At 42.8% G+C, this 24,518-nt stretch overlaps 1 protein-coding gene across 2 annotated transcripts in view; it reads right to left on the bottom strand.

The window, feature by feature from the left end:
* Positions 1 to 202: 202 nt before the first annotated feature.
* The window catches only part of grin3ba (glutamate receptor, ionotropic, N-methyl-D-aspartate 3Ba), a 75,266-nt gene continuing 50,950 nt past the window's right edge, over positions 203 to 24,518 (bottom strand). The window contains exons 6-12 of one of the 2 annotated variants that reach the window (XM_037125129.1): positions 22,575 to 22,721; positions 22,184 to 22,329; positions 17,939 to 18,054; positions 5,868 to 6,019; positions 4,488 to 4,652; positions 2,991 to 3,058; positions 203 to 1,820 (exon numbers count right to left, since the gene is read on the bottom strand). In XM_037125129.1, the coding sequence (XP_036981024.1) occupies positions 845 to 1,820; positions 2,991 to 3,058; positions 4,488 to 4,652; positions 5,868 to 6,019; positions 17,939 to 18,054; positions 22,184 to 22,329; positions 22,575 to 22,721 (1,770 nt within the window). In that variant the 3' untranslated portion in view covers positions 203 to 844. The remainder of the gene's footprint in view (positions 1,821 to 2,990; positions 3,059 to 4,487; positions 4,653 to 5,867; positions 6,020 to 17,938; positions 18,055 to 22,183; positions 22,330 to 22,574; positions 22,722 to 24,518) is intronic. The other variant, XM_037125130.1, reaches the window with a different exon arrangement.

The following is a 24,518-nucleotide window of genomic DNA, read 5'->3' as shown; positions in this document are numbered from 1 at the left end:
TTCCAAAATGGAGTTGTATTTTTTTTTTGGACACGGCGCTGTTGGTGCTGTGATGACGGAGGGACACACACACACACACACAGATATAAGGTATCAACACACAGGTTAGGTTTTATGGGATCTGTATCACTCATTTGTCACAGTTTTCCTCCTTTATCATTCACATTTTTGGGATAATCACTTGAATTACCTAAAATATATATATACATATATATATATTTTTGCATCTTTACCTCCTACTGTTCACACAGATGTTGCATGTGCCTTTTAAAAGAGTTTTACTGGCTGTTTTTGTCACATGGGGTTAACTTTCTGTGCTCTTCTTGCTAATGTCTGTGCTTGTCGGCCTCTCCGGCCAGTGTTACTGGCCCCTCTCTCATTCAGCTGAGGCTTTAGTTCGTCAGACAGCTGCGGTTGATGGTTCCTCATGCGAAACCACTGATCTCCTCAATTAGCACTGTGATTTGAGCATTGCCAGATGGCCTGATCTGGTCCTTGGGAGAGTGTATTAAGATTTTACTGGAATTATGTTTGCTTCGCCACAAAGATCACACTGCTTGTTTATGGTTTCATGAATAATGCAGACATTTTTTGCTAACTCTGAAACTGCAATTAAATGGGTTTTTAGTTGTAATTTTAAGCGAGTGTGGAAATAATTCGGAGTGTGAAAATTATTAGGTTGCAGTAAGTAATGGTGTGAGCTGAACATGTACTGTAGTTATTTTTCAGCAAGCATCCACTAAACTCAACCCCCACTCCAAGAAAAAAGCCATCTTCCCACGGCTATGCGAGCATCACCTGTATCAGAAACCTCACAGTCCAAAACACATCTTCAGAGAGACAATCAAGTCCCGCTGCTCACACTTGATTGGTTGGCTTGTGTCCTCTCCAGTGTGTTCAGAGTGCCTGATAGGCTAGCCTTCTGTCTGTCCAGGCTAGAAGTGTTTCGTGATTGGGCGGTTGTGTTTCCAGCGCCCAGCGATTGGTTGACTCGACTTCGCTCCAGACTGGTGGAAGTGCGCGATTGGACAGTCCTGACTCCCGTCAAAGTGTTGACAGCGCGCAGCTGGTTGGCTCTCCCCCTGTCCAAACTGTTCACTGTGTTTAATTGGCTGCTTCGCCCGTGCTCCAGAGTCACAGGACCGCCTGATTGGTTAACCTTCCCTGTCTGTTGATTGTTCAGGGTTTGCAGTTGGCTGGTCCTGTCTCTCTCGGGGAGTTTGGGCGGAGTGGAGCTACTTCTGTCTGTGTTAATAGTTTGTATCCTCTGTCTGTCCCGTTCCCTCTCCAGACTGGTATCCCTGCGCACGTGTCCACTCCTCTCTCTCTCCAGGCTGCTCTGGATCTCAGCTCTCCTGGCTAGAGCCTCTCTCAGCTGGGTGCGAAACGTCTCTATCTTCCCCTGCAGGTCCTGGAGCTCCCCCTCCCACATGCTGGTCTGAGAGGCCCTGCTGCCCAGGGGAGAGAGCACCAAGCCTGTGGAGGCCAGCGTGGATACGGGGCCCCCGTTGACGTGGAGGCTAATCTGCGGAGGGGAGGTGAAACCCCCCAGGCCCAGCCCCAGCCCTCCGAGGCCGAGCCCAGGGCGGCCGACCATACCCGGCCTGCCGCGCACTGAGGCGGTGTGTGTGCGCAGGCGGTAGCTGTGGAGGGTCTCCAGGTCGAAGTGCACACGTTTCTCCTTGGGCTCATGGGACGGCGAGGAGCTGCCGGTGTCCCCAGCTGTGGTGGAGGCATTGGCAGACGTGGGAGGAGACGGGGGAGGAGGCTGATGCTGTTTCCTGTGCAGGGTGCAGTTCTCTGAGATACAAGAGGAGGGGCTAGTGAAAGGGAGGAAAATCACAGCAAAGGGTATATATCCAGTCAGATGCTGTACAGTAGTATGCATGAATACATTGTCATATAAGAAAACTGCAAACACAAATATAGGCTGTATGTATGCAGGATAACATTTAATTGGTGCTATTGGTGTTATATACAAGTGTCATATCATTTTCTAATATCTTTACCAATAGATCCCTCTAAATCCTACATACTGGACCTTTAGGATCCACCATAAGTTTGTCTCTTCAAAAATCTCCATCTTATCAAGTGATTTTGTTCGTTATCAGGTCATCAAAGTGAAAAGTAACTCAGCAGCCGTTAAAAGTATGGCTATTTCAACCTGTGACTCACGCAAATTGGCTCTTTGTTGAAAGAAATAGTTTGACATTTTGGGGAACATGCTTGATTGTTTTCCTGCAGCGAGTTAGATAAGAAGATCGATGACGATCCGTGCCGTACAAATGAGGCCGTCGACAGCTCTATCACACATGGCCGAAATGCATTTTTCAACAAAACACCATGTAAAGACTGCACTCCACAGCTAGCCTCGGCTGAAGCTAACCTACAAACTTTTCCCTGACCTGTTTGATCTGACTGGAATTAATTCTGACGCTCCAGCAACCTGATAATTCTGTTTATTACATCACATTAACAAAGCAGTGTTACTGAATTACACTGAGAAAAACAATTATTATTTTTGTACAGTGCTTCTGGTTTTATCTGCCATCCTAAAAACAGCACAAGTGTAAGGTTTTACAGTTTATATAACAGCGTCTCACTTTGGCAGCCTTCAAACTTTTTCAGTAGTTACTGCTGTCTGCCTTTTGCAGGGCAGAGCTGCCGGGAACAGATTATAAAATCGGTTAATTGGGAAATTTTTGTTTTCCGTCTTTATGCTTAACTAAGCTTCACTGGCTGTACACGCATACTTAGTGTGATTTTCTCATCTTTCAGCAAGAAAATGTGTTTCCCCAAATATGTCAAATTATTCCTTTTTTGAATTTCCATGGATATGAGACAATATAATGATGCAGATCTTTGCACTGGTGAGGAGAAAGTGACCTTTGATACTGAAAGGCTCTCAAAATGTCTTTTATTTTGATGTGTTTAAATGTGTTCACTTGTTCTGGCTCTCGTGTAGGTGCACAAGTCTGTCGGTGACTTACTTTTCATCGAGGCCGGTCAGCTCCTTCCCGACGTCCTCATACGTGGTGTGGAGGGCTCTGTGAATCTTCTGTGGGACGAGGAGACGAAACACAAGGAAAAACCGATGATTAGAAAATGTGAAATCTGTTATCGCTTCATCTGCTCCGGAATAACTGGGCGGAGAATGAATTTGAATTTCCAAGAGCCGTTATTCTACCCAGTTGTGTGGAACATCTGGGGCAACTGCTCCCTCGCAAATCCTGCTGCGGTGCTCCCTCTGAATAATTTAATCAAATGATTGTAATTCAGTGAGAGGCAGTTCTTATTCCTGCTTAAACTTGTGAGAGAGGTTAAAGTGTCAGCTGCCGCGGCTCCCTGTGATTTAGTTACCCAAGTGATTTGGTTATACTGGAAAAGAAAAAGACTCCACACCAATCTAAAGTTACAAGGTGACTATGCCTCAATTTTTCTGAAGGAGGAAGAGAGATGTTAACTGGGATGCCGTCCTCTCAGATAGCTGAGCTGGTTCTGTGATGAATGCTGGAGGCTACCCGGGAGGGGTTGCCCTTTTTGGAAGGATGCAAACAAATGGGTGCCGTCTTGATATTCACACTGCTAGTTCCATTATTCACTCAACAGGATTGCCACGGGCAGCTCATTTGGTAAAAGCGAGAGTTTCATAAACAACAAGATATGACCTTTAAATCCCCAATTTGTGGTTCCTTTTGGTGTGCGATGTCGTGAAAACACACTAATTCTCCTGTGGGCTAATAGCAGAAGACGCCTCGGCAGAAGCTTATTTATTCATTCTCTTTACTCTTTTCTCTACAGAAATAACACATTTGAATTGCATCTTAACAAAACATCACACAACTATTTTGCAAAAGGAAAGGAATTTGAATAATAAGGTGCATTTGATGAGCTGCAGAAGACGCATCTAAACTCACTAGGAGTGGGAAAACAGTTAAATAAATGCACACATGTGGTCATGAACCAATTAATAAGGAACTGCCAAGCGTTTAATAACTTTTTACTTAATTAACTAATTAGCTTAAAATATTCAAGTTAATTTATGGATCACAATTAAGCCATTATTGAGTTAATTAACAGTACTTAATTAGCGTTAATACATTTAGCTTCAACTTAAAACTGTTTAGTTGAATTATGTCCCATTAAACATGATAGTTTTAGGGAATTTATTTTATTATCAGTGAGTGTTATTATGTGTTTCCAGCAGTAGAGGGCGCGTGTTACCTGCAGAATAACAGTTAGCTCCGGGGGTGAGGCTGCTGCTACAACAGGCGTATGCTAGTGTGTGTGTGAAAATCTCCTCTGTGTGTGTGTTTTTTTAGCATGTGCGGTAATGTGAGGATGACAGTTAGCCTTGAGCATCTTTTTGTGTGTTTGTGTGCTTTAGTGCATGACAGACTTTGTGTGTGTGTGTGTGTGAGAGAGAGAGAGAGAAAGCGAGTGTGTGTGAATCCATGCCACCACACACACCGTACTCATTCACTCACCTGGCTGGTGTGCAGCCAATACTGCAGCGTGTGCGTGCGCCTGAGGCGAGGGATGACCAGGTGATAGAAGGTGTGTTCACCTGCCAAGGTCAGCAAGGCTCCGCCCACCCCCATACACAACAGCACAAACAGGCCTGAAAAATGCTGGATCCCCATCTGTAGAGTCTGTGTGGGTGACGACGGGAAGAAGAACAGGGTTGGGGGAGTGACACAGATTGGTTAAGACTTAAGCTGACAGAGAGGGAAATACTGAGATTGATGATTTGTGTTTACATAATGACTATTTAGGCCACTTTTTGTGAATATGCAATTGATATTCCGCCGCCGTGTGTCTGGTTCGGCTGTGTAAGCCCATAAGAATGGAAATCAAGAGGAGAGGGCAACAGCGTAAAAGACATGTTTGGAAAGAAAAGGACGCGGAGAGGCGAAGCAGGGGAGAGAATGAGCATAAAGAGCTGACGGGGGGTGGAGGCAAAACTGAGAGTAATAGAAAGAAACAGCAGTTAGCGCAGAGATGGTAAAGAGAGCCGACGGTTAATTGAAGAGCAGTTTGTTCCCATTTGGTTCGCCCACATTCCCACTGACATAATGTCTATCTGTTATGCAGCGTTCATTTGGCCCGGAGGAAGTGGGAGACACTGCGGCGACGGCTTTCCATTGCTCCCTAATCATGTTTCCTTCACCCGACTCATTTCGGCGCTACCTCTGATGGCAATTAGCCCCATGCTGACTTGGCAAATTCATCAGAGGACGACACTGACCTCCTTTTGCTCCCGACCCGGAGGGCAACACCGCATTCACGCCCACATTGTTCGAGAGTAGGCCCACTCTCTGGGCTCCCAATGAGATGAATAGTAATAACTTCCCGATGCAGGGTGAAGTTTTTCATTTTCATCGCAGGAAACCTACGACTGTGTAATTGCGTTTGTTGCTATAATACGATTCAACTTTTGAAGTGGGATTTTTAAAAGGGATGGCCAGAGGGAGTTGAGGAGTTTCTCTGTTCACAAACAAGAGATATGGATACAGACAGTGCGCTCTGTCTGGAGATTCCCCGTTCTTTAAAAAGAATGAAAAGGAAAAGGGAGGGAGAGTACTCGCCTGTAGCTCACACAAGACTCAAATAAGTATCGGCACCAGGACGGTACGTGCCCCTAACTCTAGTTAAGGCCGGTAAATGGTCCTGAGTTTATGTGATTCTAGGTCTTTGTCAGTGTGTGTTGCTCTCTGTGTGTATGTGATTGGTTTGGTCAGTGTGCTTAGTTGGCAGGCAATCCTGTTTGTGTCCCAAAGGTAGACTCATTTAGAGGAGTACAGCTACAGAAGGCTTCGCTTGACACGCCGAACACGTACCCGATACATGAACACACACTGACTTACCTCAGTGACTGCAAAGACTCGCTTCCCGCAGGGCACCACCTTATACCATTTGTCATGTAGCATGTCCATGAAGCCGTCAGACTTGTACCGACTCACGAACTCTGACACATTGCGGGTTAGAGGAGAGCCCTGGGGCAGGCCGATGCCGTAGCCTGAATGAGGAGACATGAAAATACATATGCTATAGGTGACCCAATCACAGAGCAATGGCCATGCCCAAGGAAGAGTCTAGAAACAGGGAAACCACAGCTAGTTGTGCTTAGCCAAGAGGCAGATGCCCTCTGTAAAAAAACCAAAAAAAACCCAAAAATGTTTTTATGAATTTACAGGCTTCAGGAATTGGAAGAAACACTTTTATTCCTGAAAAGAAGAGAGCAAATATCACACCATGAGAACCACTGGCAGAGGAGTTAATACATAATACATGAAGTCAAGGGTCAAACTGCGGTATTGAGTTGTCCGTTCCTCCCTTTATCGACTGCCTTACCATCCCTTCTCACCACAAAGTGAGGCGAATCTAACGCCAGGGTAAGACTAGAGGACATTTGTCATTTCAGATGGTCAAGAGAGAAAAGGATTGGCCGTCACACTTAACTTTCACTTGAATCCTTTAAAAACGGTATCCTTAATAATTCCCTTTCAGTATGTAATGAAAGTTTTATGTGACCCTACTCTCCTTGAATTTAATTCTTCTGAAAAAAAAATTCTTACGCACTTGTTACAACCGTCCTCCACTGCGGGGTTAGTAGTCCCTACAGTGTTTTATAGTATCATTTAATGGGCAAACTTTAAGGAAATCTTAAAAAACAACATTAAAAAGAAGAAATCATTCCTAAAAGAGTTCATTTCTATCCTTGGATAACAATATAATGAACCATAGAGTAGCTGACCCTGAAAAGAATGTGACAAGCGTCCCCAACTGGGATTTTTTTTTTTTTGCTAGCAGCTAAAGCCCTTTTAAAACCAAAGATCTGCACCGAGACGAGCTGAAACTTACAACTACTTGTAATGTGCTGGTCTGCAACTTTTCCGAACACTAACACTAACGCGGCGAGACAAGATGGAGCATCATTTCCATAGCTGGGACTCTCTGTACTGTACTGTATGTTTCAACTGCTTGCTTTTCAGGTTATTTTTATGACTGGATACAATTTGTAGCGTCTTGATATGAAGGAGCGCGGTGAAAGTGAGTTACCTGCTACAGCATGTTTAGTCAGACAGCTCGAGCTGCGTTGCTATATATGTGTATATATATATACACACACACACACGTGCGACATGCCTCACTTACCACTATCATCTACCTAACCTACCTCAATTTGGCGCTCTATTTAAGCTGCACAAATTTCCCATCTCTCTCTTGGTCTGTCAAAGCTACCCCTGCCCAGCATGGCTTCAATGCCCACCACCATCCCAGCATCCACCTGTGGATCCTTTGCTCATCACTCCACAATATCTCTTTGTAAACATATCTGCGGGGGGGTGATGAGGTCTGGGTCTCGATGCCGTGCTTTGCCGCTATAATAAAGATTTCAAACATGAGTCGTCTCGCTGATGAAAGATGAAACAACCAAAGAGTGTGTGCACAGTGATTGTGTAGTGGAGCGAGCAAGTGAGCGAGAGCAGAGCAGAGTAAAAGCAGCAAAGTTGTCTGCTTAGCAGTAAATTTCAATTTTAAGGCTTGTGTCATATAGAAACGGCTGTTTCTCAAACAAATTGATGAGGTGGTTTTTCTCTGTCCTCCATCTAAAAGTCGGCCATTTCCACCAGCTCACAGTTTGTAACTGATGAGTCATTGATTGCCCATCAAAGCACATGAAGTGCCTTATGTTTAAAACCAACCACTGATGACATAAGTTGAGCTGAGATGGACAAGTTAACATTACTGCAAGATTACAAGCAAAATCGTTCCGTCTCATCATTTCATTGGTCAAGAATATAGGTAAATTACAGTACAGCCACTTACAGTAATTCGTACACTGATGGTGGTGGCTGCCATGCAAGGTGCCCATCAACGCATCAGAAGCAGTTTCGGGTTAATTATCTTGCCCAAGGACACTTTGACATGCAGACCCAGGGATTCGAACCAGTGACCTTCCAATAACAAGACACTGGCTCTACTCCTTATCCACAGCCCCCCCCCCCCCATGGATAAGGAGGTGGTTGCTATCCTTGCAAGACTAAACTGAATGCTGACGATTATCATCCTTCAATCTTTCATGACCTTCTAAAGGTCCGATATGCCTGATTGGTACCGCACCTTACCCTTTATGTGGAACAGGTTTTGGCCAGATGAGTCCGGTACGGTCTTTTTGTGTCAATGTCATGATTTTCGGAATTTCATTTAGTCACAACAGGCTGCAACATCAGATTTAGTGCTCCATTACTCCCTGACTTCATGCAATACCAAAGAGTTTCCAAGCAGAGAGGGCTCCTACGTCGGGGGGGGAATGAGAGCACCGGTATCTGATCAGTACCCTGAGTTGAGGTATAGGAATCAGTATCTGGTGAGAAAAAGATGGATTATTGCATCCCTTAGTTAGAGATAGACTTTGGGGATCAGTGTCAGCATCTGAGCCATCACGTCGCATTCTGGAGACGTTGTCAAGCCGGTAGTCTTTCCGTCAGAGCCTTTGCGAGTTGTCCCACACTTGTCTCCTGCTATGAAACACTTCACAAGATAAAATGACAAACAGTCGTGCCCGGTGCTCATTCCCATTCCCCAGCACCCAACGTCTGTCAGATCGGACCTTTTTTTTTTTTTGGGCTGACATCACGTAGTCTGATCCGGGATTGGAGTGGGATCAAGTTTGACTCAGTGGGTAAGATGCAAATATGCTCATATTTTACCTGACTGTGCCTCTTACTTGCAGTAAGGTTCCCTTGGGTGCATTCACATGGCATTAGTTGCCTTGTGGTGATTTATTTAGCGTAATATAAATTACTTCTGTGGGAGGAACTGGTCCAGCACCACCACGTGTTGTGAACGATGAGTTAAAATTTTGCCAAAGAAACGTCATTTTTGTTGTTTATGTACCTTTTAGAGAAAACAGTTTTGGGAAATGGATTCCTTAAATGACTCTTTCTCACCTGAGCTGCCCTCAATTCCTTTGTTAAACTGAATGTTATTTGCTGTTTTTTCTCTTCCCTGTGTATTAGATTATTCAAATTTATGTGAGACTTAACTACATCTTCATCAGCGTGGTCCCCTAAAGGTTGCCTGAGGAATTTTAAGAGGTACGTGATGCTTCACACTAATTCAGCCACCGCCTTGTAATATGTTTTATTTTAATTTTTACCGGGACGTTTATAACACATGCAATATACAAATAGAATTAGAATATGAATATCCCTCTCCAGCTATGGGATCTGTTTTGTTGCCACATCACCAGATTGCATCAAAAATAATTGGACCTCCTATCTCTCACCTACCTTGACCTCATCAGCTGGCAGCTGCAAAACACCTATTGTTGTCCGTGATGCAGATCATCCACTTCATGCTCACTTCACACTCATCCCCTCTGGTTACAGATACAAGACTCAATTTCGCACGAAGGCCAACCAAAAGGCCAGTTTCATTCCATTTGTACAGGAAATTGACAAACATGCTGAAATTAGATCTCATTTATTTTTATCTGTTTCTCTCTTGACATTTACTGAATGCTGAAAAAATGTGTCCCTTTATGTTTATCCATTAATTTCACTAATACACGTGTGCTAGTTTTACAGAAGTTTATTTTAAACCAAGCAACAGGATTTGGAGGTGTTGTTTGGATGGGCTATCTTTAAAGAACTGACGAGGAAGTTTTCATTTTGTTTTTGATTGCGGCGTCCCCTTTGGACAAAAGCAGTTCAAGCTCCATTGCCTCGTGTTATTAAGACCTTAATCTGACTGGTGCGTGTATTTTGTTTTGGAAACAAGAGAAGGAAACAGCCACTATATTTCCCATAAAGCTCCCTTAAAGTCAAAATCGATGATAAGTGTTTTTGTCAGTGTTGCTCTCCATCATGTTTCACCTTTTCTGCCAGAATCAGGTAACGATCAGGCCCAACAATGGCAAAAATGAGTTTTTTTGCAGGTATTTTTGAAATTGTATCATGGAGTTTGTAATGTCCTGGAAAATTGATAATGATGTTGATGACTCATCATGCGCTCGGGGTGGTGGTTGGAGGGGCATAATTCTCTGGTCATAATTTTTATGATGCTGCCATGGATGTATAAAAAGAAGGACCCTGCCAGAGGGGAGTGTCTCTGAGGACCAGGCCTCACGGATAACCGCACAAAAACACAACTTTATAACTTTCTGCTGACCTTCGGCTGCTCTGCCTCAACTCTGGAATTATAACTTTACTTGTTGCTAAAGTAACTGCTAACTATTGCTAACCAGCACACTCCCACTGAACATCTGAAAAACGGAGACATAGAAATTGCAGTTTATGCAACATTTGTGAGGCTTCACTGCAGAGCAAGGTAAAAACACTTTCCCATCAACTGGAGGAGCTGGGGATTTGTTCTGAAATGCAAGAAAAAAATTGGAAAAAAGAGAAAAAAACACAAAATTGTTACGTGAAGCTTATCTGGCTTAATCTGAGTCTCCAGAATCCCAGAGATCCCAAATTGATTTGAAAAGATGTTATTTACACCCTTGATGTGCAGTCAAGCTCGTGCACCCACTTTAGATGTTGTGCAAGCTAATGCGTAACTTCACAGCAGCAGTCAATGTTTTAGCATGTAAAGGGGTATGACAAATCAATTTGTGATCTCAGGACTTGGATTACACCAGACGACCTGTATGGAGCCATTTTCTGTTTCAGTTGTTTAGGAGAATGTCTTGTGGGCTACAAACTCAGACAAATTTCCATGTGCACAAGTAGTTGATTACTGAATTTTTTATTTCTGGATGATCGTATCCTTTAAATACAAACTGTAAGTGTTATTTAATTTGACACTTTTCCTTTAAAATAACAGAGGGGAATTGATGCCGTTCGCACATCTAACCGACAGCTGCAGTTGCTGATTACTTTGCAGAGTGATGGTTTGTATACAAAAACATATAATGTGCTCATAAAATATTATGTGCAATTAGAGTTCGGACCTGCTGCTGTCACAGATATGGATTTAATAACTTCAAAGGCATTTTTAATTATGCAGTCGGTAATGCAAATCATTGTTATGGCACGTTAAATATTATATTGTGCCAGATTTGGAGAAATTGTCCTATCATCATTTTGCCTCAGACTATATTTGCCTTTAGTTAAGGTACAAAAAACGCCAGCAGTTCGTGGAGTAATGAGACCAGACACTGCAATAAAATATACAGTAGTCAAAGCAATAAAATTATATAACTGTAATATTTTTAATTAAGTAGCGGATTTAAGTACATTTCCCCACCACTCTTCATCGCTTTCATTTTCAAAAAAGCGGCACGTTCATGTATCATTACACAACCTGAAAGCAGGCGAGGAACAGCACTCGGCCCCTGCTCAAGACTTTGAAACTGCATCTGTTTTGCATTACAGCTCACATTCCTGCAGGTCCGGAAAAATGAGGGAAATCTGTCCCTCAGCTTAGAATCAAAAGGGCCCTCTCGGAGATTTATCGCTCTACACGATCTCCCGGGGTTGTTTGTTTCATTTTCATCTGTACTGCAGTCAAAGACAGTCATGCCAACAGCACTTTGTGCGTGTGTGTGATTGACTCGGACCTGGAAGCTGTTTTTCTAAGTGTGTTTATGTGTGTGTCGGCTGTCAAGGTGTGTGAGCCAGATGGGAGGTTGCGGACACAAAGACAGAATGGCTAAGGTTCACATAACTGTCACACTCTGCTTCCTACATGACAAAGACTGTCTAAGCTACCGTCCCTTTGCTCCTACCCTCCTTTGCCTTCCCTTCCCACCTCGTTTTCATCCTCTCCGGCTTCCCTCCCTCTCATCCCTCCTCTCTCCCTGTCCGAGGTCATTCCTCTCCCACCATCGCCGCTAGTCTCTCCCTCTATTAGTCCGCTCCTTATCTCTGTCATCCCTTCAATTTCGTTCAATTTCTGCTTCACTCCATTCTTCTCTTTATCTTCCGGCTCCTCTCCCGAGTCCATTGCTTTGTCTCCGTACGTCTTGCTCCTCTTTCTTTTACTTCCCCGGCAGACAGACGGTATTTTTTCCTGTCATCAGCCTATCTCCGTCCACATTTTTTTTCTTTACAGCACTCAGTCAAAAGGCGGAATACAAGTGGGCAGCCGCTTGTCATTTGTTTTTGATTCTTTCCCCCAGACATCCGCATATTCCATCACAAGGCTCGAGTCCTGGAGCTGTCAGTCAAATCTCCCACACACCTCACTCACAGACACACCCGGGCACATCAAGTTTTATTCCCAAAAAAAAAAAACACTTTTTAAAAAAATTTTAAAAAATGTACTGCCTCAAAACACAGGAATGTAACCCTTTCAATCATTGATAACTTTGAAAATTATAAATCTTTTATAGTACTACAATGAACACTGCCTTCTTTAGTGTTTTTGTGCTGCGAGTTCTCACAGATTATTCCAAAATCAAACACGGGCTACAGTTAAGTATTTTTCTTTCATTACTGTTAATGAAATTTGACTTTCTTTATGAAGCGTTTCTTTTGGTCTTTCATTCATCGCTGCTGGAAATACAAATCACGTAACTCAGTTTGCTAAAGCATCCCCCCGCCTGCTCTTATTTAATTTTCAGCTGAAATGTAGAAAATGTTAAAGCTTCTATGAACTTGGCACCGATTGTTGCAATTCAATCAGCTTTACAGCAGTTTTATACAGTATGTATTAAGGTTGGCGGATGTAGCTAAAAGATGAATTAGCAGATTCACTTCTAACTGCAAATTTAACAATTCTTTGTACATCAGTGCATGTATTGCTTTATGATGTCCTGTTTAATTACAACATGAACAGTTAAAGATACGCAGCTGCTGGACGATTGGTTGGTTGCTTAGATGTCATTGGTTCGTGTAGTTTTAAGACATATATTAAAAAAATGCAATACAAGTAAATGTAGGTTGGAAAGATCTTAGTAATATCTAATTGTATACAATTGATTTAATGTCCAGCCCTAGAAGATCCATATTTACAGTTATATTGAAGTGCTGTGGAATAGCCACAAATTTAGAGCCCACAAATCGAGAGTACTTTGATTGTCAATTAATCTTATGATCATTTTCTTGATACATAACTTGGTCAGAAATATTTCTCATGGATGACATTTTCATATATTACTTGTTTGGTCCGACAAACAATCAGTCCCATAATAAAACTGCTAAAAGTATGAATGCATATGTGAAAAAGTGATATGTCCTGCAACACATTACGGACACACTTTTATTTAGTCACTTTGTGGGGACTCATCAGCCATGTGGGGACCAAAAAAGGTCCCCACAAGGTCAAATGACTGGACTAACTTAGACCGAAACAGTATCTAGCACAATGATAAAAAACTACAAAAAAATGTTGTGGGTGCAAGTTTGTTTACTTTAACGCTGCAGTGACTCAGGTGCTAAATTGCATTGTGGGTACTGTAGGTACTAGGTGTTGAAAAGGACTCCTATAACATTATCATTATGAGCAGTTTAAAATCAAATGATGAAAAAAAACAACAAAAAAAAACGATACATCACCTTTTTACTCAAAAACCTGATGCCTACATCACCCACAATGCAGCTTAGTCACTGCAATGACATCACTGAAGGCAGTTTATTAGATAACAGCTTCAATCTACATTTTTGCATATGCAGTTGAACTCAGCAAGACCTGTAAACAAAGTCTAATGTGAAAAAATGGTGGCGTCACCCTTTAAGACAGAGAAAACACACCTTTTCAACAAACTGTGAAGCTGGGCGCAGGGAATGATCTGCATCTTTGCCCGAAAAATGGCTTCGATGATCAAACGGCTTATCAGAAATAGTTGCTGTTTTGTTTTTTGCAAATAGCCTAATCAGTCCAGCCCTACACAATTTAACTCACTGTATTTATTTACTTACTCTACCGATGCATTCTGTGAGACGTCTGTTTCTAAATGGAGGCTGTATTACTTTGGAATTAAACCCTTCTAATCACATTACCCCACATGCAGGAGGTAAGCAGACAAAGGCGTCTCACCCCGACAACAAAATCTCGCCCGCCTCGTTTTGATCTTCAGACTCGGCTCCGTCGCGCCTCACTGAGCTTATGCCGACCACTTATGCACGCAGGCACGCACACACACGTACACACACAAACAAACAACAAGCGCCGAGTGGCTGTACGTTCGGTGGCAATATTATTAATGGGGTGTGTCTAGGCCGTCGTAAACATCTCCCAACAGCACTCAGTGCAAACGGGTGCTCGGCGACACCCCCGCATCTTTCTCCACTTAAGTAGCCTGAAGATTTCAGCAGGGCACCTTGTGCATGCAGCGGCTCCGAAGTTCCCCAATTCCTCCGTCTCTCTGTATCTCCTGACCGCAAACCGCTCTATAAATCCTGCCTGCATCCTCCTGTATGACCAAATAACACATCCTCTCTTTTTCTCTCATCCCCCCACACTTCCATTTCCATCCCTTTCTCTCCCTCTCTGTCCTTTTTTCCCCTCCCTCAGTCCATCTGCTCCGGGTGAAGGTTTGTCTTGATTAGGGGACTCTGTTGGCTTGGTCTTTTATCACTCGCTGTGCAGAAAGGCGCAAACTGGCAGTGGGCAAATGAAAGCCCTCTATCTCCTTCTCGTGCTCAACTCCCACCTCGCTCACTCTCCCTCTCTCAGGCCCTCCCCCGTTTTTTTTTTTTTTTTTTTACCTTTGTTGTTCTTTCTCCCACTTATTTTTTTCATCTCATATTCTGTCCTCTCGCCTTCTCCTTCCTGTCCGGGCCATTTCCTGCTTTCTCTTCCTCTACCATGCAGTCTTATTCACTCTCATCCCATTCAGGGGGTGACTAACTACCAAAGGCAAGCATGGATTCCTCGCCTGCCTTTTTCGTGTCGACAGTGAATCAAGCAGTCATCAAACTGGCCTGCTCCACATGCCAATGAGACCTGCTTTTCTCTGCCTCACGATGATGAGTAATGCTACGGCGACGTCTCTCGGCTCGGTTCATCTTATGCAGGGAAGAAAAGCAATAGATAATCTCCAGTGAAACGAGAGTCGTACAATGAGCAGGGGAACGTGGGAGTGGGGTCTTTCCGAGGCTACACTTTGATTGACAGAGAAATGGTATCAAAGTTGGTGTTTGGTCCCATGTGGCAACCTCACTACTGTGTATTTACTGTCTCTGTGTCTGCGTGTGCCTGTCTCAGAGATGGCAAGAGAGAAGGAAAACTGAAACACACAGACACACACACACACTGGTGGAATGTGCATGCACATAAAGGTACGCCAGAGTGCACACGCTAATTCTGTAGCCTCTAGTGACAAAGCTGAGTTCAGGTTAGAGGTTAAATGCTTGATACATCCAATAAATGTGTTCTGCCAGCGAATTCTTTCACTTCAAAGTCACCTTCGCAAAGGCGTCTATACGTGCAGATGACATGTGACTGGAATACAGTAAAACTGGCAATAATGACGGGAACCTTTTATTTACCGCAATAAGCCGGAGCACCAGAGTTTTATTAGAGCCGAGACATAATTTCTTTTGACAGGTCGCCAGCAGGCTTTATTTCAGAAAGTGAAACAGTTTTCTCTTCTTAAAAAAAAAAAAAAAAACCCTCACTGCTCATATGTATTCATACAGCGAGAAGGAATCTACTCCGATTACTACTGTCATTACTGCTATATCATGTCATAATTGTGTACATCTGGGCATAATACTTGTGCAAAGAAATTAACTTTATCAATAACATGATTAATTGCTTGTAATGTATCGTTAGCTACTGAACAAAGTGTTTATCAGCCCTGTAACCAAAGTATCCCCACGCTTTCAAACAGAATCAAACTTTCTTGTCTTGCATTTTTTAGACTGGCAGCTTGCAGTTATGTTTGCTTACTCAGTTAAGGATCGTCGGCGCCCGCAGGATGTTGAAATGCTGTACGGTACATGTAGGTCAGCATGTTCCACAACAGCAAGTGCATGTATTTTGGTAGTATTTTAAAAACTTCCCCAACATGTCGGGCTATCAATAGTGTGTCAGATTTGGACTTTTTTCTTACTAGTTTGGAAATGGGTTGTACGCATGCACAGTCAATAGGTGTAGAAGATGGCAGTTGAGAAAGAGTGGGCCAAATGGTGGGAAAGGTTACTCTGTGAACGCAAAAGGCCGGAAAATGGTGGTGTATTCTTGCAGCCCGTCTTTTTGGGCATGCTTGCCATGTGGTTCATGTGATGATTTTCAGATAGGAGAAGCGATACTGTGAAGGAAAATGAAAAAAAAAAAAAAAAAAAAGCCCTCAATCTGAAAGTCTGAAAGGAAAACAATTTCCTTCAAGAATGGCCCCAGAACACAAAATCATTATACACACCACTATGTATGCAACCATCGGTTCTCCCACACACACTCATTTATAGTAGCATGATACCTTTCATTCACAGTAACAACGTGCAAGAACTTGAATATAATTACCCCCTGTGTGGATCATTAGCAGATTTTTTGACTGGGAGTGGCTTTGTCTGTGTGCTTCATGACTGTTGCAGTTAGTTCGACCTGTGAGCTTTAAGTACAAAGTGTTCTGACTGGGCATTGTTGTGAATAATAGATGGTTGAGTACTTTTTACCCTGCAGCGTGAAGTTCATCCAGCGAATCATCGTGTTCTTCTGTCAGTCATGTAACTAACTACAGTATCTGATCTCCCAGAATGTGCGTGTGTGAATACGTGCGTACTATAAGTGTGTTTGTGTGTGAAGGTGTGTGTGTGTGTGTGTGTTTGTCTTCCTGCATGAAAGAAAGAGCCTGTGGTCTACAGAAGTATATGCCAGTGTGTGTACAGGCTTGGTATTTCTACGAGTGAGCGCATGAGCCACTTTCGGTTTATGTTGCAGTTTGTGTTTGTGTGTGTTTGTGTTTTGTCCTTCAACACATTATGGGGACACACTTTCATTAAGTCACCTTGTGGGGACTCAACTGCCATGTGGGGACAAAAAGCAGGTCCCCACAAGGTCAGCTTATTTTATGATATTAAAATTACATGTTTGGTTCAAGTGTACACATATTATAAATTCAAGGTTAGTGTAAATGTTAGAGTCAAGTGTTCATAGCAATCTTGATTTATGTGGCAGCATTTAAAAGTGTTTTACAGAAATAAAGAGACAGACCTGACAGTACATGAAACTATGAATCTGCTGCAAAAACATTTTATAAGTTGTAATATATTAGAACTGGCCTGTTGAATTCATTTTCCAAACAAAGTTGAGCAACCACTAACCGATGCTAATTGTAGCTGCCATTAGCTAGTAAGGTCAGTTATCTGTGCACTGAGCGAGCATATTAGCTGACTATGTGTTGTTTACTATTAGACTGTTACCTCTGAAGGCACAAAGTAGCTGGGGGCTATAATACTAACATGAGTAGATGTCTCTGCAAGGCAATACATAGATGTCAAAACTGTTACTTCTTCACATTTAGGTGATAATTTTGGTTAGAATTTGAATATTTTAAACTGAAATGTTACATGCACAAAATGTAAGTCAATGCGCACAATTTGGTATCCCTGGGAGAGGATAACTTACGTGGTTAATTTGAACTCAAACCATCTTTTTCAAAACCTAGCCAAGTATTCTTGTTGCCGAGGCCTAACCAAACTATGATGAAAAAAGGGAAACAATAAGTGAACAAAATTTAAAAAGCAGTGAGAAGTATGGTTACAAACCCCAGTCTACTGGGTGAGAACCAAAACAAAACGGCCAAAACAACTTGCTTCAGATGTGAACTTTGTACTTTGTTCCTGGAGCAACATAAATTACGATGTTCCTGGAACAACACCAACACGAGTTGCAAGGCTATAAAATCATGGCAGTGTGATTGGTCGGTCGCAATGAACGTCCTGGAACAACATAAATTACGATGTTTTAGGAACAACACCAACACAACGTTATCAGATAAACCAAGCCAAAACAAGTGTGTGTGAGTCGGATTGTGTACCTTCAATGGCGAAAGGCTTCCCCACGGTGAGCAGCTTGCAGTCTGCGTCGATGGAGACCTCAAAGTCTAACAGGGCTTTGTCCATGATGAATGCATCCAGGGTAGGAGGATCTGTCCTTCACCACCGACACACACATCACAAGAGTGAGAGGGAAGCATTAATTGAAGACATCAATTCTCAAATATTTGAAAAAAAAAACAAACCCCGCTGTAAATCAGATTAACTCGCCAAACTTCCTCAGACTCCCCAGATCCCGTGCAGGATCCTGTGTTTGTGGCTGTCATGCCACTTTGTCATTTATACAGGGGATGAGATTAACTGCTTTCTAATACACTGTGTAAACACATACATCATTACCTGAACCAACAGCCTCTGTGGTGGACTGATAAGGCAATAAACACACTGCTGAAGACTCTCCTGCTTCTGCAATATCGATCCAATTGACCCTAATTGACCTTTAATTATGGACCACTCCTCTGTGTGCAGCCAGGGCCGCCAGGAGATTCAGGATAGTTTCAGGATACCAAGCGTAACGCACTCAATTTGAATATTATACCTTCACACAAACACATTCGATTAATAGGAAGAAGACGTTTCCCTGACATGCACACCCAGACCGTCCAAATGAACTCACAATTACGCACGCACACATATACACGGACACAGAATTTGAGTGGCAGAAGATAAACAAGCATGGATGCATGTTTCAGAAAAAGCGCAGACAGTATAATGAAAACAGTAGGGGAGACTTATCAAATTACCTGAAACTCGTTGTTATTCAGGATGTTTGCCACTAAACAAAAGGTTGACTTTACAAAGTCTTTGCTGCGCTGGCAAAGCAGAAAAGTCTGTTTTTCTCTGCCTAGACCTGTCAAACGCGAGGCACAGGGAGAAGAGAGGATAGAGACTTCTTTTGGGACTAAAGAGGGTCGGAAGTTATCCGATGCCTGCCCCTTATCCGAGTGTGTGCATGTGTGAGAGAGCGTGTGCGTGTACGCAGGCATGAAAGTGTGTAGCTACGACTAACTCGTAAGCCTGTGTGTGGGTACGTGCTTGCGTTATTTTCCCATGAGTCTATACATTTATGTGCAGCTGCATGTGTAGCCCCTGGGCGTTCTGTCTCTCCAGGAGAAGGCTTGTGAGTTTTTTTTTCCCCACTAAGATTTGAGTGCGGTATTGGGGTCAGTAGTTCTGCCGACACAGTATTTTACTGCCTCACTCCGGCTCTCTGCACTGCTGTGACTTCCACTTCTGCTGCGCCTCGCGCGCAAACAAACGCCGCCTTCATCTTTCCCCCCCGCTCTCATCCTCTTTCTCTGAACCAGCGCTTTGTATCTTGCCACTTGTATCACAAAGTCAGCACATGCACTATCTCAGCATCTCTGCTGGTGTTCTATGGAGCAGGCATTGTGTCTGAGGATGTGGTTATAGCCGTGAATGTGTTTGCTGGGAGTGGTGCAGCTCTCCATGAGCATGGTTAATAAGCTAGGATTCACATATACTGGAGGGTTCAAGTTCCCACATCACACTTGTGTACACTGAATATTGGACAAGGATTGGCTTACAAATTATTTGAGATGTCATGAATCATGACTTTATCTCAAAATCTGATTTTTTTGGTGAGACAAAATGTAGTGTCAAACTCTGCTCTTCTGTCATAATACATAAAGCAGAAAAAGACAAAGATGGCTTTAGGTAAAGGATCTGGATACCACTGCGATTCTCATTTGTTCTGTGTATCCATGTATGAGTTAATGCGACCCCCTTGTGTGTTTAATTGAAGTTATTAAAGTTATTACAACATAGGGTCTTAAAACACGGTATTTTGATTTCGATTAAAAGACACATTTAATTAAAAGTGCCTCATTCTAATGTTTTGGGGTTTTTTTCTACTGAAAAGCCCATCAGGTGTGCTGTGTGGCTCCTTTTTTTGTTTTTCTCTGCAAAAACCACAGGGGTGTAAATGAGCTGACATGCCTCATTAATAAGTGTGCTTACATGAAGCACGCTGGTGATGATCAGGCTTCTGGACTACCCTCGTAAGTCGTAAAACAATTATTCGGGTTCTAAGAAACCTGAACGTGCAAGCTGGTGTACTCCGATGGAAGCCAGGACACTGTGGCATTATCAAGTTTTCTTATCACTTCTCCTCAACTTGAGATATTTAGTAGTAACTAAGTCAAACTAGAATGGCAGTCAGTAGAGTGCATACCTCCACCAAGGCCCAAAAGTCTCCTTTATCTGCATCATATTGCAGCAACCACCCTGATATGCCTTCTTTTTTAAGATCCGTGTGTTATTCCCTGACAAATTCAGGAACATGTTGAAAAGATGCCCTGTCTCACAATGTTGTGAATGTGAGCAACAGTTCCTGGATTCATCCTTGTATACGGATCAGCATTAAACGTTACTATTACTATTCCGGGCTGAGACTCATCCTCCATCCAAGTTTTGCAGAAACCTGTTTGGTAGTTTTTGCATATTATCCTGCTGACAAACCAGCCAATTATAAAAACACGAACCTAAAAATATGAAAACAAAAGATGTAATGTTATTTCACATGTGCAAATGAGATTTGAAAGTCTGACACCAGTAATGTGAAGGATGAATGTGTTGCTGCCGTTGTCTTCCATCGCTGGCGAACAGATGGAGCGGACAAATCTTGCAAACCATTAGCAGCAGCCAGAAACTAAAGTGGGTTCATCCTCAGCTGTAGCAGAGAAACCAATTTTTGCAAGATGTGGGAACGTGTGTTTACCAACATGTACGATGAGAAACCAGAGGGATGTTATAGTCAAAAATAAAGTCGGAGTAGGATGCATCACACAGAAACATTAGACTTGGATTGACAGACTGTATTGTATAGGCGGTCTATCTCAGAGTCCCTTCCTCGCACCATTATACTATCAAATTAACTATTCTTTAATATGACCGCATAATATCATCATTAAAACTAACAAAGATCTAAAAGTTGCACAGCTTAGTTACGTGCTGACAAACTGCTTGCTGAATATGTAGCCACACTGAGTGTGAGTATCCCCTCGCTTTTCCCATCCGTCCTGCTGATGCTTCACGTCTTATCGCCTGTAACCACTTTTGTCATCTTTACAGCTCAGTTTTTTCGGTTTGACAGCTTTTAAGAAAAAAAACAAACTACTTTACCCTGTCGGTTGTGCATCACACCACTTAGCAACTTCTGGACATTTCTCTGTCTGCTAGCAAATGGAGGAGACAAGGAGGCACCTTCACACAACGCAGAAGTCAGTAGAGAGTGATGATTTGTTTTACCTTCTGGAATCGGTCAGGACTTAAGTGCGCTCTGTGTCTATACCTTAACCCCTCTCTATCATCCTAAACTACTTTCTTTTTATTCTCTGTTTCTAGTCTTCTGAATCCTCGCCTGCTTTCCTGTTTTCACTGACTTCATGCATTATGTAAAGTACTTTAAACTGCCTTTGTGAATTAAAACGCATCATATAAATAAACTTGCCTCGCCTTCCCGCTTTCATCTGCTTGCAATCCCCCATCCGACACCCTCTTCATGCAGCCATCCTCGGCCCTTTTTACATCACTTTGTCCCTGACCCCCATTCATCTAAACATTCAACACTTCTAACGAACAAAAATATTTTCCCTCAAATGTTGAGAGCTTTGTTAATGACATTTATGTAATTCGTAGGCTTTCACCTCACTTACACTTTGTGCTGGAATGTGCCTCTTGATAAGGGAAAGCTCATTCTGATGCAGGGTGTAAATATAGGCAGGGTTTTTTTTTGATCGTATCTCTGTCAGATGAAAAAGCAAACAGCCTGTTTGCTGTAGTAAAAATGAAAAAAAGGAGAAAAAAAAAATACATCTACCGGTGGGTTATACACAATATCACTGCAGGTGTAAAAGAAAAGCACAAAAAAATCAAAGGGAAAATCAGCCCTAATGCACAACAAATTGAGCCATTACACTGATTCCAGATTGAAAAAGGCGGTAGGTTGAAACGTTAAAAAACAGCCTCACTTAGCTGGAAATCAAAGCATCCAAAGTGTGAATCATAATGTGACTGGGTGACACATTTTGGAGAACAGGAACCTGCCATGTTTGCTCTTGCTGTCAGTGGGCAGAATTGTTATTCACGGAGCGTATGACGAGTAAGTGCACAGAATACAGACAACCGCAGACTGGATTGTTCAGATTGCATTTGTGTTGAAATGGGGTCTATTAACATATGTGCATTGCGTGCTTGTGTCTTACTTCAACATATGCACGCCTTCTGGGGTGGTGGGCTGATTGAAGCGCCTCATGTAGTCGTGCATCTCCGGGAAGCTCTTCTTCATGTAATCCTCGGCGCTGCTCTCCCGCACCGTCCCGAAACGGAAGCCCATGGAGGGATGGTGCAGCTGAGGAAGTGACACATGGGCGGAAGAGAGGGTGGAGGTGATACGGATATCAAGTTCGCCCTAGCCCTCAACTCCCCGCAGGGTTTAGGGATACGGAAAGGCGATAATCCTTCTGAAATAATTCCACTCATTGCTCATTAGCCTGTCCTTGTGTCAGATTAGTTTGTACATGTAGCTAGTAGGTTTGTATTTGTGTGTGTGCGGTGCTCTGACATGCATGTCGGTGTCCTTGCATGCAGTCTAACCTTCTCGTCATGGATTCCAGAGACCTGCTCGAAGGTCTTCTCCCCGACCATGACTGCAGCTAGGTTGGCGGTGTAGCTGGACAGCACCAGTAAGCAGAAAATGGCCCACAGGTTCATCAGGAAGCGCCCAGTCCAGCACTTGGGAGTCTGCAAGAGCGAGAGAGATATTTTTTGTTTGGATTTTTATTTATTTTTTAATTTTTTTTGGCTTTAGTCGTGAGAATAATTAAATAGATCAAAAAGGGGAAAAAATAGATCTTTTGATGCCGAGCCAAACTAAGAATATCGACGCTCGAAACTGAGCGAAGTCAAGATGTCAGGACAAAAATGAAACTGGCAGGAAACAAACAACACGGAGGAAGGATAACAAAATCTGTGTACGTGAAAAATAAGGACTAAAGGGACTCAAAAAAATACAAACGTGTGAAAGGAGCTTTGAGGTGTTGACATAAGATGCAGAGCCCCCCCCAGAGGCTCACTCAACCTCCTCCTCACTCTCCTTCTCCGCCATAAAAAAAAAATCCCAATTTAACCCCCCAGTAAGGGTAATCACGTTAATCAAAGCAGACCAGGGGAAGAGCTAATGCATGAGAGAAAAAAAACATAACAAAGTGTGACTGTGTGTGAGACACATCAGAAATATCTTTTCCGTGAAATTGCATGCCTAGGGGAATGAATCCACCTGAACGCAATGATCATTTATTTACGCCACCAATTAAAATCCACTTAACAGAAGAAAAAGAGATGAATTTCGAGTGTTTTTAAGGGCTGGAGATTAATGAGACATTAATTATACAAACAAGGTTGTAACCCGTTGTTATGAAGGTGTTCCGGATGTTGCGAATTCTTCATAATTAGCTGGTGGATCAAGGGACGGAGGCATGCACAATGTAAGCGAGAAATTCTACGGTAGCATTGTTTTTTTTTTTGGAGGAAACATGAACTGTAGGACAATTTGAAACATTCTTCTTTGCACCATGGTGATTAGTTGATGGTATAATGATCAGGGTGCCCTTGCTGCTCCAATGTATGCGTTTCCCCCCTCAGAAAGTATCACTCATCTCTACTCAGGCGAGTTGAACTATTTCGGTTAATCCATCCCTCAGTCTCTCAGAAGCTACATTTAGACAGGACTGCCATTCCGACTAACTGCTCTTGGCGCTTCTCTGCTCCGTCTCCTCAGACTGAGAGGCCCGGAGTGCACTCTGCTGTTCTCTGGGAGTGACTATTTACGAACGCACACCTCATTTCACAGTGTGCTCGGAAGCTATCCCCGGGAAATTCTAATAATGCTAACGCGCCAAATGCAATTGTAGCCCCGTCCCCCTCAGACAGGGATGCTATGCCTGCTATCTCTAGAAGTTATAGCTTATGAGTTAGGGTGGTTTATGATGATGACAGGGGAAAACCTATGACCTGATGCTCATTGACATTTTAATAACGCTAAATGACAAAAAGGCTTCGACGACATCAACTAATGTTTTGTAAATGTAACATGAGTGCACTGGTCAGATAGCTGAAGTGTTTAAGGTGCAATGTGTGAGAACTTTAGTTTAAAACATTCAAAAATTAACAAACTATCAAAAGAATGTCAAGAAATATGAGTTTTGCCTTTTTGTATCGTGTTGCAGAGATATCGACTGAAGTTAGCATGCTAACCGGCTAGTCCCCCAGCAGGCCTGACCTGTTACATTACTTACTAACCAGGAGCAGCTTCCAAACAGTGAGGAGACACTACACAGTGACTTTGTGAGTGCTGAATTAATATTTAACCTCCCTGCCTACTTAACCTATCATCTGAAAAACCTACACCATCATCTTGACTTGACTCGCTTCTGAGCCTCAGAAGAAATGCTCTTGTATTTTTTAGTTTAGGAAACTATGATTTGTTTTGAAGACTTAACATTTTAAATCTTGTATCAGCTCAGTCTTATTAAAACTGCA

This window comes from Acanthopagrus latus, chromosome 16 (assembly GCF_904848185.1).
Source record: "Acanthopagrus latus isolate v.2019 chromosome 16, fAcaLat1.1, whole genome shotgun sequence".
Lineage (NCBI taxonomy): Eukaryota > Metazoa > Chordata > Actinopteri > Spariformes > Sparidae > Acanthopagrus > Acanthopagrus latus.
Note: the sequence above shows the minus strand (reverse complement) of the source record. Positions and strands in the feature narration are given on the sequence as shown.